Source organism: Lygodium microphyllum, chromosome 17 (assembly GCF_053477565.2).
Source record: "Lygodium microphyllum isolate KBCC chromosome 17, Lygodium_microphyllum_v1.1.10, whole genome shotgun sequence".
Classification (NCBI taxonomy): domain Eukaryota; kingdom Viridiplantae; phylum Streptophyta; class Polypodiopsida; order Schizaeales; family Lygodiaceae; genus Lygodium; species Lygodium microphyllum.
This window is the reverse complement of record NC_141151.1, coordinates 26,416,346-26,433,174: the sequence shown is the minus strand read 5'-3', so window position 1 is coordinate 26,433,174 and position 16,829 is coordinate 26,416,346. Positions and strand designations below refer to the sequence as shown.

At 39.8% G+C, this 16,829-nt stretch overlaps 1 protein-coding gene across 2 annotated transcripts in view; it reads right to left on the bottom strand.

Annotated features, from left to right (window-relative positions):
* Nucleotides 1-8,477: 8,477 nt before the first annotated feature.
* LOC148021715 (uncharacterized) overlaps nucleotides 8,478-16,829 on the bottom strand; it is a 53,191-nt gene continuing 44,839 nt past the window's right edge. The window contains exons 7-13 of one of the 2 annotated variants that reach the window (XM_087697232.1): nucleotides 12,305-12,484; nucleotides 11,281-11,348; nucleotides 11,088-11,139; nucleotides 9,459-9,512; nucleotides 9,274-9,366; nucleotides 9,126-9,192; nucleotides 8,480-9,043 (exon numbers count right to left, since the gene is read on the bottom strand). In XM_087697232.1, coding sequence (XP_087553358.1) covers nucleotides 8,952-9,043; nucleotides 9,126-9,192; nucleotides 9,274-9,366; nucleotides 9,459-9,512; nucleotides 11,088-11,139; nucleotides 11,281-11,348; nucleotides 12,305-12,484 — 606 coding nt within the window. In that variant the 3' untranslated portion in view covers nucleotides 8,480-8,951. Of the gene's footprint in view, nucleotides 9,044-9,125; nucleotides 9,193-9,273; nucleotides 9,367-9,458; nucleotides 9,513-11,087; nucleotides 11,140-11,280; nucleotides 11,349-12,304; nucleotides 12,485-16,829 lie in introns of both variants that reach the window. The other variant, XM_087697233.1, reaches the window with a different exon arrangement.

Sequence of the window (16,829 nt, the reverse complement as noted above, 5' to 3'; positions counted from 1 at the left end):
ACTACCAAATTATAACGATGAGGTTGCTAGTATGGCAAAGTCAACATCCCACTTGGCTCAAATGTAAAGTGTGACATGTTATCTAGCTACCACATGCAACCCAAAACACCATTCAATCCCCTATCACAATGTCAAGGTTTGTACCATTGGGTAGCAAATCACCATATGAAGCTCTTACCAACCTAAACATACCCATTGGATAAGGAATATTACAAGTTGTATTCCAAAACTGGATGTGTACAGCAAACAACCAATTTAGCCTACAAAACCCAACCAATCCAAACGGCTAGGTTATAACGTACCTACATCGATCAAAGAAATAATTTCTCAATCTTCTTTATTGTGATGATGTAGTTAATTGGTTGACTTTAAACCTAGTCTTGTCACCACAAGGTCGAGCACAACTTTTAGATGTAATGCCCCTAAAAGCCATGGAGCCACAACTTGAGCTCAGAATAACATTTAACCCACCATATATCCTTGCCAACTCGATTTTCTCAATGTATTTTCAACCTAATATTCTCTTTCATATAAATGTATTTTGAAATGTATTTTCAACCTAATATTCTCTTTCATATAAATGTATTTTGATTAATTATTAATATTCTTTCGAAGATTCCACCAAGACTATGTAACATTTCATTTCCTAAGCTTACCATTTTGGAGTTTAACATGTTGAACTACACCCATGCCTTTGTAAGAGATGTAAGTGGTCAACCCATTTATGTTGACATGTTTATTTGCTGGGTGGACCCATCCCTAATGGTGGTCAACACACCGGTGTTGACATGTTTATTTGCCTACTTACCTAATAACTAGGATGCCCTATCCCTAATGGTGGGACTCCTAACCAAGTCCATTACCAATAAAAGGATCCCTAGCTTCTCACAAAATTATGATATGACAAGCTTGGGATCTTATCCCAAGCCTTGATGAGCCCACAATTAGTATTTCCATCTAAGAGGAGGATTTTATGATGATGGCACAATTGAGAATGAGGACAATGATCAACATATATGTTATGAGGTGGTTCAAGAGTCGATAATGTTGTAACGACTACCCTCACTATAGATGATGCAAGCATGCTCTTTCAGCTTAGGTTTTCTCCTAATTTATCCCATCTTGATAAGCGCTAAGGTGCAACAATGTTTACAATGTGGAATATGCTTGCTTGTCTACCAATAGTGATAAGACAATTGTCTTCACGTCTATTACAAAATGACTCATTTGTTATGTATGATTTGCCAGCACTGCTCATTAGGGAATGTCATAACAATAATGTGGCTCTTGGAAGAATTCATCCTAGTTGACTTAATTACTTTTAGACTTTTTAAGAACTAGTTCCATTAAGGGAAGTCCAACTTTTTTTTTTTGGTAGGAAGCTTTAAGTATGTATTAAAAGGAAAATTTACAAGATATGTAGTAGTTCACGCTCCATTACAGGGGAGCAACCTGGATCAAAAAGACCATATCTTTATCATTGAACAAGTCCAAAAAAGCATGAGCTAGCTTTTCCTCTATTTTCCTAAACTTAGTTCTATTACTGCAGTCCCTAGAGAAGGTGTCTTCTCTTCATTCTTCATAATTCTATTCTGCAGCCTTTTTTTTAATTTCTGCAATCATGGCTGCCACCTCCATCTCCTGAACTTCTTTCTTTATGTCTTTACATTGTTGAATGGTCTTCTTTGCCTCATTTTTATCTTGCAAAAGCAAATCAGACTTAAAACCCCATAGAGGATCAGTAAATTGCTTTTCAAATATCCCCTAACAATAATTCTTTCCAAGTGATCTTAGTGGGGTGCCACTTTAAGATTAAAACCTGCAGTAAACAAAATATGTTAGTATTTTGAGAGCAATTAAGAAAAAAATGAGGGATAGATTCTACCTGGATACCACACCTTTGGCATATTCCATTTCCTATGCCAACTTTCAGAGCCCTCTCATTGGTCCAGAGGCCTTTCACCGTGATCAACCACATCAGACAAGAAATTTTAGGCTGAATAGAGGCAGACCACAGGTTGTTGAATCTGTAGTTCCATTGATCTACATTCCAATTAATATGCCATCTAGCATTAAGTTTGTAGCACGGTTGAGCATTGTTTATCTTAAAATCAGGCAGTGGAAGTAGTGACTTGTCTCCTTGCAAACACACCCCTCTGTGGTTGAATTGTTGGTTGAGATTTATTCCTTTTGATCTATGTTGGTCCCATAACATTTTCCTTCCCCTTAAAAAATCAATTTCATGTTGTTTGAGGTTAAACAGGTCAACCATCTTTTCCTCTTGAATCCACTTTTTGTCTTTATAGTCCCATATGTCACCCCAAGTTTTTATAGTTTATAGGCCAGATTGGCCTCTTGGTCTTCTATTGCTCCATGAAAGAAGCTGAACCACATAGAATCTCTGGAGCTCCAAGGGAGTGTGAGATTGCTTTGGGAAGAAGGCCTAAGGAGACCCTTGTATTTGAACCACGCTTCCTAAATTCCTTTGACTAGTTGAGAACAATTTTTGGTTTTTATATTTACAAGGCTTATTGCTACTGTTAGAGGATCAAGTCCCTTCCACTTGGAGCATATTGATACTTGGAAATGTTTGGTTGCAGCATGCAGAAGGTTTATCTAATCTTCCTCCTCTCTATTCAGGCTTCTTGCAATCCACTTAACCGCTAGCTTTTCAGCCAGGCTATGAAGATTAGGAAGACCAAGCCCTCCCAACTTTTTGGGTGTTGTACATATCTTCCAAGACACTTTAGGTATCTTGAATTTATCCCCATCCCCACTCCATAAGAAATTTCTACCCAACCTCTCAAGTTGTTTCATCTGTGTCTTTGAGGGTTTCTAGCATGCAAGAAAATATATTGTTGAAGGGATAAGAATGTGTTTCAGCACAAGCACTCTTCCTGCCATATTGAGCTGACAGCCTTCCATTTCTCAAATTTTTTGCTTATCTTATCTATCACCCAGTCCCACCTTTGCTTCATAATCACATTAAAGCCCTAGGAATACCTAGCAACCTGAAAACTTTACCAGATTCTATTTCTTTGCAACCAGCTTCTATCAGCCACCTGGGAGAGGGACTTATCAGGGTTTTAATTCCTATCTTTTGAGGATTTATGACTGACCCTGAAGCTCTACAGAAAATTTGTAGGCATTGCCAAAATGCAACAAGGGAAACAGGATCATTGTTGACTGTGATATTTGTATCATCAGCAAACTGATTAAGTACCATATCCTTTTTATTTGGAAGTTTGATTCCTTGAATATTCCCTTTATCAACTCCATCTTGTATTAACCACCCTACAGAGTCTGCAGCAATGGCAAACAGGAGTGGAGCCAGGGGGCAGCCTTGCTAAGAGGAAAAGAGTCTGTCATTTGTCCATTGACTGCAATCCTTGTGGATGCATTGCCAAACAGGGTGCTAACAAATTTAATAAACCTCTTACCAAGTCCCATATCCTGAAGGGACTGTAGTATGAAATCCCATTCTAACCTGTCATATGCCTTATCAAAATCAATTTTGAAGAAGACAAAATCCTAGTTTTCTTTTTGAGCATGCTCAATGCCTTCCCAAAGGTCAATGATAGCATCAAGTATAAATCTTCCTTTTATAAAACCTTTTTGTTCCTTTCTTATCCACTTATCCGGATGGATTGATAATCTTCTAGCTAGAGTTTTTGCAAATACTTTATAAGCTGAGGTCAAGCAAGTAATGGGTCTCCAATTAGTTAGGCTTTCCTTCGCATCTCTTTTATGTATTAGTTTTACTACTCCTTCATTTATAATATGTGGCAAAGCCCCATACTTGAGAGAGACTCTCCAGACTTTTAGTAAAGGATGAATAAGAAAGTCTTTGAATTCTTTAAAGAATTCATTGGGCAGACCGTCAAGCCCTGGGCTCTTCCCATTTGCTAAAGAATCTATGGTGTCTTTTAGTTCAATTTCTGTGATGTCCCCCTCTAGGATGCTAGCTAAGCAAGAAGGTACAACCTTCTTTCTTACCCTTGCTGTCTTGGCTTTAGCTGCTGTGTCATCCAAACTGCTCTCCCTAGGAGTACTAAACATTTTGGAGAAGAACTCCTTGGCAATAAGGAGGTTCTCCCCATTATTCTTGGCATAAGTTCCATCCTCTCTTCTAAGCAGGGGGATTGTGTCTTTGTATTTTTTCTTTTTAAGGATCTGAAGCATTTCTCTCTCTTCAGCTAACCTCCGTTCATGTTTAACCCTTAGCAGCTGAGGCTGAAGGTATGTTTCCCCTTGGTCAACCCTTATTTCAAGTGTTTGACATTCAACATATTTTCTTGCTCTACTAATCCTTGTACTTTTAACTTGTTGTAACTTGACCTCTTTAAGATATTGTTGGGTGTCTCTAATGGCTCTAGTCCAAGCTTGGACAGGTGACCATTCTTGTTGAAAGGATAGAGACCATATCATGCAAAGAGTGTCTCTTACATTCTGGTTCTTGAAAAGCCTAGGGTCTGTATGAAACCACCCAGCCTTAATGGTATGCCCAGAATTTGAAAGGACAAGCTAAATGGGTTTATGGTCTGACAACACAATATTATCTAGGACTTTGGACCTACAATTGACATATGAGGCCAGCAGCCCTACTGAAACATAAAACCTGTCAAGCCTTGCCTTTCTTAAGTGACAGTCACTTTGATTATTTCCCCAAGTGAATCCCAAATCCTCACTGACATCAGTGAGACCATGAAATGCTTTAGTAATTAACCATTTATCTTTTTCCTTACCTGAAATACTATGTCCTTTTTCCAAATACCTATCTTTGGAGGTTTCCACCATGTTGAAATCTCCAGCCAAAATGATGGGACAGCTGATTACCTGTAAGGTATCCCACACTCTAGCTCTCTCCATAGAGGAATTAGGTGCATAAATAGACACAATTGCAAACTCATCTTTATCCTTGAAGTGCACTGCAATCCAATTAGCATTATCATCATGAGTGACTTTGAGCAATTTGTCATTCAGCTTTGATGAGATTCCTATCCAGGCTCCCCCTCTCCTATTTGTGTGTTTGGTTGAGAACCATATGTGTTCTCTTGATACTCTATCTAAGTTCTTAAGTAGGGGGGTTTCAGTGACTTTAATCTCTTGTAGGCATATTATATCAGGGGCAATGGCTTCAGTTTTTAGCCATTCTCTGATGATTAATGCCCTTTTAGGGTCTGCCAGCCCTTCTGTGTTATAAGAAATAATTTTCAGTTTGTTCATCATCATCGTAAATCTAGTTCTTTTTAGATTTTCCCTTCTTACTAGCTTCTTTACCCTAACCAAATGGGTGATTAGCACTTTGCCCTACTCTAGAGTATCCTTCTTTTAGAGTTTTGTGCCCCAGCTCCATCTTTTCTTGGGCTTTCCCCTAAAGGGGGACTTAGGGGGATGTCTCCCCCATCTGGTAGCTCCTCCTCTTCAGCCTGAGTCAGTTCAATATCATCCTGAGTGTTGAGGTCTATGATGGGGTTCTCCCTATTTTTCCCTTCATCATTGGCCTCCATTTGAGTCTCTTCAATAATCACATCATCATTATCAGATTCTGTGGGTTTTCCCTCCTTATCTTTACTAGATTCTCCTTTCTCAAATGTACTAGTGGGCTCCTCTATATTCATTAGAAGTGCTGAAAATCTATTGGCATTATTGTTTTTACTCTTAGTTGGGTTACTGCTTTTATGGGCTGACTGATTCTTGTTTTTCCCCTTCCTATTTACTATCTGAAAGCCATCATCCTGGGCTTTCTCAATTGGAGGAGGGTTTTGTTCCTTTTGGGGCTCTGACTTTTCCTTATTTTTCCATTCTGGGCAATTTCTAATGAAGTGCCCTGTTTTGAGACATTTAAAACATGCGTTGGGAAGATTTGTATAGAGGACTGGCTGGTCCTTTATAAAATTTCCCTCCGAGTCAGAGATTAGCAAAGATTCTACAAGTTTTTTTACTGAGATCTACTTCTATCAACAGCTAGGGGTGCCATCTAGGATTGATGTCCGTGTACGGTCTGTGTCCCAGAAGTCTGCCTATTGGGGATGATAACATCTTAAGGAATGGGTACAAATTCAATGGGAGATTGGGAAACTCTACCCACACAGGTATACAAGTAGGCTTTGGGCTTGTAGGGTCGAATTCCGGGGCCCATTTGAACAGAGAGATAACGGTGAGCTTTTGAGCATCCATTGCCCATAGCTCAAGATGGTCAAGGCAGCTTGTTCATTCTCAAACAAGAAGAAGAAATAACTATTTGGGAGATAATGCATGACTATTGGTTTAGCCCCAATTGGTTCCCAGTTGGTTCGTACCCATGTCCTTAGAAATTCCATTGGGGGTCGAGCACCAAGACATAACCCTATTAGAGCCCTAGATTGATACGACAAATTGCATTTTTTTAACTCACTTGTTGGAACCAAAAGAGGTACTTTGTTACCTACTGTGGTGATGGAGTCTGTTTCTGAGTTACTGGGAGTTTGGCCCGCTTTGGGGATGCCGTTGGTGTCAGATTGCCCTTTTTGTATTCCACCCTCAGCCTGATGTTCGCTTCTTTCAGGAAAGCTCTACTGACCTCCAGAAGCTGCTTGGTTGTCAAACCTCTCAGCTTCTTTGAGGCTCTCCCTTTGGAGGTAGGGGCTGCCTCCACCGCTTCTTCCCAGTGGGTCTGAAGGGCCTCCCATGTTGATTGGTCCATTTCCCAAGTCCGACTTTTTGGTCTGCTCTTCTTGGAAACGCAAGGGCAATACTGGAACACACACTCGTGCTTGCTTCTTGGTTAAACAATACAAATATGTTAAAAACAGATATTAAAAACAAAAAGCAAGCAATCTCTTTTTTTGTGAAGATAATTAAAAACAAAAATTAAGCAATCTCTTCTCTCTCTCTCTCTCTCTCTCTCTCTCTCTCTCTCTCTCTCTCTCTCTCTCTCTAAAACAGATATTAAAAACAAAAAGCAAGCAATCTCTTTTTTTTCATGAAGATAATTAAAAACAAAAAGTAAGCAATCCCTCTCTCTCTCTCTCCCCAAAGGACATTTTATACATTCTATTCCTAGAACTTTTCAAACCTGACTGACATTCTAAGAAAAGCTCTTGAGGAGTATGGTGCTCCTTTGCTCTTCAAGAGTATGGCCCTTCTAAAGAACATGACCAAACACTCCATACTGCTTAGTAAAGATTATAAATGGTCAGCAATCAAAAGCAAAAGCCTCTCCCATACATAACCACAATTGCTAACATTGCCCCTCCCATGTATACAAGAATTCTTATCAAACATCAAATGTAAGTAATTCAAACACCAAATGTAAGTACAATCCTCTGTCTCACAAGGATATTATCCCCAGGTAAGCAATCTCGCTCGCAAGGATATTATCCCTAGATGAGTAATCTCATTCAAGATTCGTGGTCGTGATAGTCCTGTTTCAAAGGTCTTACTCCTCACTACAACTAACTGCTTTGCTTTACCTTAACAAAGAAATCACTGGACATCATCCCTAGATAAGTAATCTCATTAAAGATTCGAAGTCATGATAGTCCTGTTTCAAAGGTCTTACTCCTCACTACAACTAACTGCTTTGCTATACCTTAACAAAGAAAATCACAGGGACAATTTGGTGGGAATTTTAAGTGTGTAATTTCATTTATGTTTTAACAAATCTTTTCAAACATAACAGTCAGAACAAGTGTTGTATGTTTTGATATGATGTATTCTAAAGATCTAGGATGAATAAGAAAATCTGGAATAGTGCTTTATTCCCATACTGAACTTTTACACTGGCATCCATGACGAAAGATATAGATTCTTCTATGAATTCGGGAATTTAAAGCTTATGAACCAGAAAGATGAATAAAACATTTCAGGAAACAAGCTCACACAACAATCATCACAAGGGTCATTTCCAGTTGCAGGCTGTAACTGTCCACTCGCGTGCATTTCTGTAACAACTGTTCCATCTTAGGAACTGAATACCTACGAGGAATATTTTCAGCTTGGCTCCCTTCTGTAATGACGTAATGACATAACAACATAAAATGTGATTATTACAACCTTCGCTTTCACACTTACCCTGAATTGTCTGGAAATCGGTTTCCTGAGCTTACCATATCCAGACCTGAAAATACAAGTGTACTGCACACTGAAAACCTATTATGCTGTACATGAAGGCCAGATTTTCACATATGATCATGAGGACACACAACTAGACACCCACTGCTCTTATTTATTTGATCAGCTTTTCTTGTGAGATTCTGAGGCTAACATTGACGTGATGATGGTTTCCGAGGAAAATCAACCACATTCTGCCCATCCAGCTGCTGCAATTTTTGCACAGCTGTTCTTCCCTTTGCTTTTAGCAATTATGCATACAAAGCATAACTGTGGGTTTAAAATCAAATCCCACACCATCCAAAAGCAGCGCTCACTAAGCCTATTCTGATGGACATTTAGACAGACCTCAAGTTGGAATGTCACTAAAAAACTGCAACAGGACACCAGATAACTTTTGTTCAGTAAAACTCACATTTTGATTGCACATTGCAAGATACATCTGAGAGTGACAAATGCTCTTTACACTCATGATCAGGAGTGACCAAAACTAAGGGCAATACTGAAATCTTGATCATGTGTCCCCTAAGCAGCTAGTACATCATACCAACAATTTGGCATTATCAACCTTTCCTACGAGAACAAATAACGTATAGCTTCACTTTTGAAGTAGTGTTAAACAATGGCAATGCGACTCTAAGTTTGCATCCAAAATGTGACTCCTGCCGGAGATGCTCTTTGAAGCATTGGACACTAAGGATTTCATCAATCGTCACAGAAATATTGAGACTCCATGGAGAATGATATTCAACCATATTTTACAAAACCGCAGCTGATCTGGCTGACTCCTTTCCTGACCCAATTGATGCAACAGCTTCCTCAAGTCACCATGTGAACTCATTGTACTTTATCTGGTATCAACTGAATTTTCCCAACTCTATCTTCTTCTTTATTGCTCGGTGGCCATGATAAATAAATGCATCAATTATTCCAGAAACCGTGAAAACACCTGCAACAAAAGCCACCAAGAATGAGCTTGTTGATTGACCTTGTAAAAGGAGATGTAAGATCATTTCATGTTTCTAACTTACCTCCCACAATGGCGCACACATTTGTCAAAAAATGTAGGAAAGATGTTTTGGTCTGGTTAAAGTTTACCTGCACATTCCTTGAGGTCATTAACTCACTTTTGCAAGATTTCAAAATTTCAGTGAAGTGGGGATTAACAGAATTAATCACCTTTATAGGAGATAAATCATAGAAGAAGAAGACCCCTGGAAGAGCCCGATTCATTCCAAACTCTACTGGTCTAAAATGTTCGGTTACTGAAAACTGAATTCCAGAAAGGTATACACTGATAGGTAAGCGATCCAATCAAAAGGATTAACTCCCAGAAAAAGCTCACTCCATGATTGTTAACCAACCTGGTTTGTTTGGATTTTATTTCCACGTATATCTCTATAAACAGTTGGAACCACCTGAAATATTATAAGGAACACTTTCAACATAACTGTATTCAAGTACAACTGTCTCTCATTGCAGTCTTAATCACCACTTTTGAAGATAATAAGAATCTGGTGCAATCAAGTTATAACAACCTGGGGTGTTTTGTGTGTGGGGTGTGTGTTTGGTTGTAGACATCATCTGTGTGGGTGTGGGTGTGGGTGTGGACATCCTCTAGTTACATATAAGTAACAAACAACCACAGACATGGACAGAAAAAAAAACCCACCCAAAAAACCATAGCAACAACAACTTGGGGGGGGTGGGGAGGTGCAGTTCATCTGTGTGGGTGTGGTTGTGGACATCTTCTAGTTTACATATGTAACAAACAACCACAGACATGGACAGAGAAACAAACCCCACCGAAAAAAACACAGTAACAACTTATGATGCTGGGGAACTAATCCATTTTGGTTGATTAAAATCTAAGCCATGCTGGGGAAGCCAGAAAATGACCCATCAGGTTTACAACAGTAGACAAGTTTTTTCCCTTGATCTCATTGTTGGCCAGCACTCCAGTAGGAATCCTGCTCCAGACTTCTCACTGACAGTGGACTCGAAAACGTTCTCACAGAAGGGAGCTAATTCCTAGCATCATCGCTTGGTTCACGTTGACTGTGAAGTGCAGCCATGCAATTGATGCACAGGATGTCTCCACTGCAGAGACTCTCCCTAGGATCTGGATGAAAACTACTCATACTCCTCAGGAGATGGGAAATGCTGGAGGGTGACTGGGCAGAGATTAGGAGAGATGCATTTATGTGGATACGGGGCATTGGCACCTCTTTTCACCCAGCTTCACATATGGTCTGGCAGTATAGCCCACCAGACTGGTTTCACTCAAACCATTCAACATTGTATCACCCGTTTTTTTTTGTGTGTGTGTTTTTGAGTGCTCTTGTTATTTTGCTTGATCCTTTTCTTGCTTTCTGGCTACTATTTCACTTTATTAGGAGATGGTTTCCTTGCTTTATCCTGAGCTTTCCAATCTGCTTGACCCTTGGCTTAAGCCACCTGAACCATAAACTAGACTTACAAGCTCATGAAATGCATGCAAAACATGCCACCTCAGTGATTCCTCTGTTTAGAACTTGGATTTGGGTATGTTTTTAACTTCATTTATCTTAACTCAGTAAAAATGTACGACAGAGGATACAGCTGAACAGTGTGAGAGCATAATCTGAGAGCTCAACAGAACATACTGCTCTTCCGCACAATGCAGGGCAAGGTGGACCTGTGCACACGCATCACCAGGTTGCCTCACCTTGTGATGTTTACTTATAATAGGTTTAGTATACTCATATACTTCACCCAAGGTCCCCTTAATTCACCCAAGGTTATGAAGTAAACTCGTGTGTTCTTGTGACAAAGCTCCGCTCATTTTTCCTTCTTGGTCTACTCTAGACAAAACCAGATGCTTGTTGTGCTAATTATTACTCATTACAAAACATTTGTTCAATTCTTCCATCTCGTTTAAAAAGCACTTGCCAACATGTAAGCAAAAGTAGCAGTTAAACAATTAGATCTCCTGAGATCAAACTCCAGCTCACCTTTATAAAATACTGGTACATGCCTGTGGGTGTCATTTGGATGCGCTGTTCCCTGCATAAAATGGACAGCCGACTTAGATAATGAAGAACACTTAACCCATGGTGCTGTCCTTGAACTCCATCTCTCTTCCTATGCACACACACTCTCTCTCTCTGACCAACAAAAAGAAAAATAAAGAGCATATTAACTTACCCATCCAAAGGATTCACAACTCCAGGGAAGTGAGGTCCAAAGCTCAGCTCATTGATTTTGTGGCTGACCTGGGATAAACCAGCACAGCGAAGTAGGAAATTTTGACAGAAAGGACCATAAAAGTTTTTGATTGCAAAACATTACAGCCAGCAGAAGACCTATCATCCACTTCCAAATACACAATCATTCACAAATTTCAAGGGCCTAATTTTATGTCCATTACTCATCAAGGTTCCCCTTCCCTCGTCCATGCTGCCCTCTTTTCCCTCGTGCTTTCCTTTCTCCTCTTTTGCAGCTACGACCAACATGCACGTACCCACGGCCTCATTTCCCCCTCCCAAACCACCCACTATCATTTCCCCTCTGCCACACCACCTGGACCCCTCTTGCACCCTCCCGCCCTCGGCAGAAGTCCAACCCATAGCAGTGCTGCATGCCCAGCCTGCCTGGGCAACACACCCCCCCAACCTTTCCCAACTTTTCATGTTTGCCCTTAAGGCTTCATACTGCATGTTGGGACTTAAATCGCAGATTGTGTTTGCACACCAGCAGCCCACACATCATGCAAATCTCATAAACATGGCTTGAAGGCCTTACATGGTTTGGCTAAATTCACTACAAAGAAACGAAATCTGGGAGTTCTACATCCTTTATAACACCATGACCACAGTGCAAAAGTTGAAATTCTTGGCAGCTTCCTCTCAGTGCCCAGCAGCACAATGGCTTAACACCAGAGGGTTTACTCCTCAAAAGGGTTTCACCCTTCCTTTCATGTTCATATTATGAGCTTTTCAGCCGAAACATTTTCACTGGGTATTAGACTTTCAACAGGGAATTAAAAAATAAGTAGGCCAATAGTAGGCAATGAACAAACCAATCAAATTCAACTTCATCTTTCTAATATGAGAGATCACTCCAGACTATTTTGTCCTGACTCTGACTTAGAGACTGAAGTTATTAACAGTTGCAAAAGACATTATTCAGATGTGTTATGTGTTCATCACCAAGTCCAGACTATGCTTACATTGAAACTATCTTTTTGAAATGCCAGAAGATCATGAACGTGCATATTTGACTGCTGAAAACTTTTCCCAGGGGCAAAGTGGAAATTCCCAGCTACTTTGTTCACCTCAAGGGAGCCATAGACATTGCATCCCTCGCCTTCTTCATCCTTAATTTTCTGAAGCCACCCTTCCCTTTTACACTGTCAAAACAGAAACAAGAAAAAGGGCTTTAACAGTGGAAATTTTTTGCTAAAGCTGAAACCTTGTTGATCCTTGATATTTTTAACCTCAATTACCTAAAACAAAAGAAAGTGTCGCCTTCACTGATGGAATGATAGATAGTAACAATAGATGGACATCTTGACATTGAGGACAATTGGAATGCTGGAGCATCTGAAGAGAACAGCTTCTCTCTCTCAACCTAAGTGCCTACCTGCCTGCTCGCTGTCCACTTGCCTGCTCTCCTTACCACCTTCACTGCCCATCACTTGCTGCCTGCATCCTGCTCACAACCACTACTAGCATGAGCCACCATTTGCTCAGTCTGTCTGACCACAACTTCAGCTGCTTCAAGTCCATTAAGGTCACCCCTAGCTTAGGTAATGCCATCATCTTGTGCCTGCCTTTTCCACTGCCAGCATGTCGCCCGCACTTCAATTGACTCCTAGAGGGTGCTTAATACACCTTTTTCATGCTCCTAATTGTTCTCTCACAAGTTCTTGACACAAGGTCCCCCAATCATATTAGGACCTCGCAAACAATTGAAGATTCTCTCTTCCTTTGGAGGTGTTTATCTTCCATATCTGCAGTCTCAAGACAGCAAGAACAAGCTTGTAACTCCTCCAAGGGGCACAAATGAGACTTTGTTCAAATTTCAGCCTAAAGTCCAAGTAGCGTGTAGTTTATAGATGAGATGTAGGTACTTGGGAGGGCGCAGGCTTTAATGGCTTCACAAGGGTGTGGCTGAGCTCTTCATCCTAGCAATAGCCTATTTGCATGATGGACATGAATGTATGTGCCAACACTCACTAGCTTGTCACAAGGATGTGAAATTTTGATGTTTTGCTTAGCATTTGATTAAAAGTTAATCAAATGTGCAAATGTGACTTGCACATGTGAGGTGTGTGGGTTAGTTATTTCACAATGTAGGACCCAAGACCCTGAGATATCAATTGGTGCCAAAAACAAAAGTTGTAATAAGTTATACTTGACAAGTACTAGGTGGTATTCGATGTTAGATTTAGGCCTGGACCAATTTATTGACTGTTAGTGTTAGTGGTGTCATTGGAAACTAAGAATTAATTAATTGATTAATACCAATTCAAGGCTAATAAATGCTTAAGAATACTTGAATGACAAATTGGCCTAACCAATTTAATTGTTGGTTGGTAAAGTTAATTCTCTGAGCAAGATTTGATAATCAAATTAATATTCTCAAAATTACTTTAATTGGGCTGAAAAATACAATTAGAAGGCTGCTACTTAGCAAAACCTTCAAATGCAAGTGAGGGAAAGGCTATTAGAGGCTATTGGAGCCTCATTCCAGCATGGTGGAGATTAGGAGAGAGAAAGAGAGAGCTGATGCTACAATTTTCCAGCCATCAGTGAGATCAGCCCAACCATTGGAGGCTATCAAAGAGCTACCCCGAACTGATCAGAAGGCCATTGGAGGCAGGTGACAACCCATGTAGGCTGTCTACAAGTAGGTGACAACAATTTTGGGGTCCACAAGGGTAGGCAACTACATATGGGGCTCCTATTGATGGTGGGCTGCAGTCAATCAGCCATTCACATCAAGGTAGCATTAAATTTCAGCCAATTTCAGAAGAGATCTCAGCCAGATTCAGTCCCAAGAGGGTGGAATTGAAGAATTTCTGCTGCTAAACCCTAATTTACAACAGAAATTAGGGTTTACCAACCACTTTGGGAAGAGTGCTCACAAATGGGGGCCTACTACTTGAATTTCAGCAATTGAAATATGGGATTTCAAAGAATTTCAAGAGGCCAACCAACCAACATTAAGTTTGGGACAGAATTTGTTATCCATTGAAGGCCAATCCCCAAGCAAACCAAGGGGCAATTGGGTTTGAAGGCTTACTGGTTGCTATGGACAACAAGATGTATTGAAGATTGAAGGAGATCAGGTTGAATCTTAGTCTACTTCAACTAGGATTGTCTCCGTATGTAGTACAGATTGATCAGTACGATGCATATTAGTACAATTTCATACGAAAAAATAGATTTTTTTGCCACGCCTCCCAACCTCCTTTTTTCCAAGGATCAACTTTCCCCCCCATCCCTCCACACACACACACACACACACACTCTCTCTCTCTCTCTCTCTCTCTCTCTCTCTCTCTCTCTCTCATTTGTATGATCATTTGTGTATGATGTATCTAGTCCCATCTATGTACTTGTAACTTGCATGTTGTAGCACATATTGCACATGATACATATACCATAGAGGTTTTGGCATGTTACCCTCAAGTAATCATCTTGTATACTTTAATAGCATTGCTATTTAGACTTTACACATTTTTTCTATCACCTTTAGTCCAAAATACTGAAGATGGTTTTTTTTCGTACTAATACCGTACCATACCTTATAAAATCTTAAGGTACCATTTAGTCCTGTGTGTTATCATACCGTACGGTATCGTACCTGACAACTATTGACTCCAATCTTTAGCAATACAAGTTAAAGAAATACCGCAAGGGACACTAGTTTTGGGGCCAACCTAATATTCAATATCCAAGATTAAATGGTAACATTTACATTCAATTTATGTGAATTTTATACTCGCTATAATTGATGATAAATTAGGTTCTTACCACCCTCTCCGAGGAGGAAGGCTAGTTTCATAGCCCCATCCAACCATCATCTTTTAAACCATCTAGTAATAGTCTTGTGAATCAAGGTTCAAGAATGATTGATTGTTGCAACTACAAATCTCTAATGTCTTGTAATTTGTCACTCTCTTCATGGCTTGCGAGCACCCCACCTCAATATGCGATGAATCTCATCCCTTGATGGTCTTGATCTAGTAGTAGAGGAACATATGTCACACTTTAAACAAAGGGCTAAGTGCAATCTAACTATTACAATCTCCCAATTTTTCTTAATGTATTAGGGTCTATTGTGTATGGATTAACCTATGTTGTAGATTTTGTACATTAGGCAAAAACCCTAGCCCTACAATGAATCAAAACTCTAACTACGTAGCGATAACAAAGTATGAAGTACATGCACTATGATGTAACATATAATGTGCCATACAAAGATACTTCCATATGGGGTCCAAAATGATGCTTGTATGGTATAGCATATGAGGAGCAAAGTATGGGTGGTGAAATGTGGTACTAAAATAAACTAATGTAATGTAACATGGGCTTGCTAGGGGTTGAAGCACTAATGGCATGTGTGTCGTTAGTCTACTAGTGTGAGCTAAGACGAGAAGTGTTACTAAAGCTATGCCAACCATGTGACAAAGAAAGTCAACCAAAAGCATGGCAAAACAATCCTTATAGAGTCATAATCAAGCCTTCATTTATATCTGCTTGCTAACTATATTTTTATTTTGTGTGCGCTAATGTGGGAAGCTACGATGCCTGCTTGGGTTTCTCCATCACTAGAGGCCTTGAGGAGACATTATGAACTCAACAAGGAGAACAATACATCATCTTTATCTTCATATTTACCATATGTAGGGCTCATGTGACAGGCCGGAGCTCAATGGATTCGTGTATATCAAATATTTCCACTACTCTCCAAATACCCCTAGAAGCATTGCACATCAATCAAGGATCAGTTGAGCGCATCAATCAAGATCCATTGGTGAGACTGGTAACCTCTCCACTCAAGAAGGATGTGTTGCATTCACGAGGACTAGTTGAAACCAGCCTTCCTTCTCCAAAAGGGTGGTAATGATTTGATTAAGCACTACAACGAGCATAAAATTCAGATGAACTTAAAATATAAATGTTACCAATTAATATTGGATATTGGACACCTAACTGGCCCCAAAAACTAGTGCCCCTTGCAATATTTATTTAACTTGTATTTTTGCCTCTTGCTATCATAAAAGACCAATAAGCCTTCAATCTCAAGAATATACAATTTAAGTGGATATTCATAGATATAATGAGATCAACTAGACATGTGCATGTGTATAAGCATACTGGCCAAGTAAGAAATGGAAGGGCATGCAAAGGCATGGAAAGGAAATCTTTGTGTTTGAGCTTCTTAAGGTGATGCAATGTACGTAAGTGGGATTCCCAACATGGCAGGACCATAAGTCAACGTATCACATAGCTTAATGTAAGAGTTAAGTGCAGTGGCATTTACATGAAAACATTGTTAAGAGCTTTGACCATCCATGTGTTTTAAAATCTACACATACAGGTTTCAAGAACCACAACTATTAGTTCACATGTGAACATGGGCTAAGGCCAACTAAATAAAGGCTTAAACCATTTAATGTGTGTGAACAAGACCTAAAGTCACATGAGTGTGTGATGCAACAAGCATACACACAATTACCTACA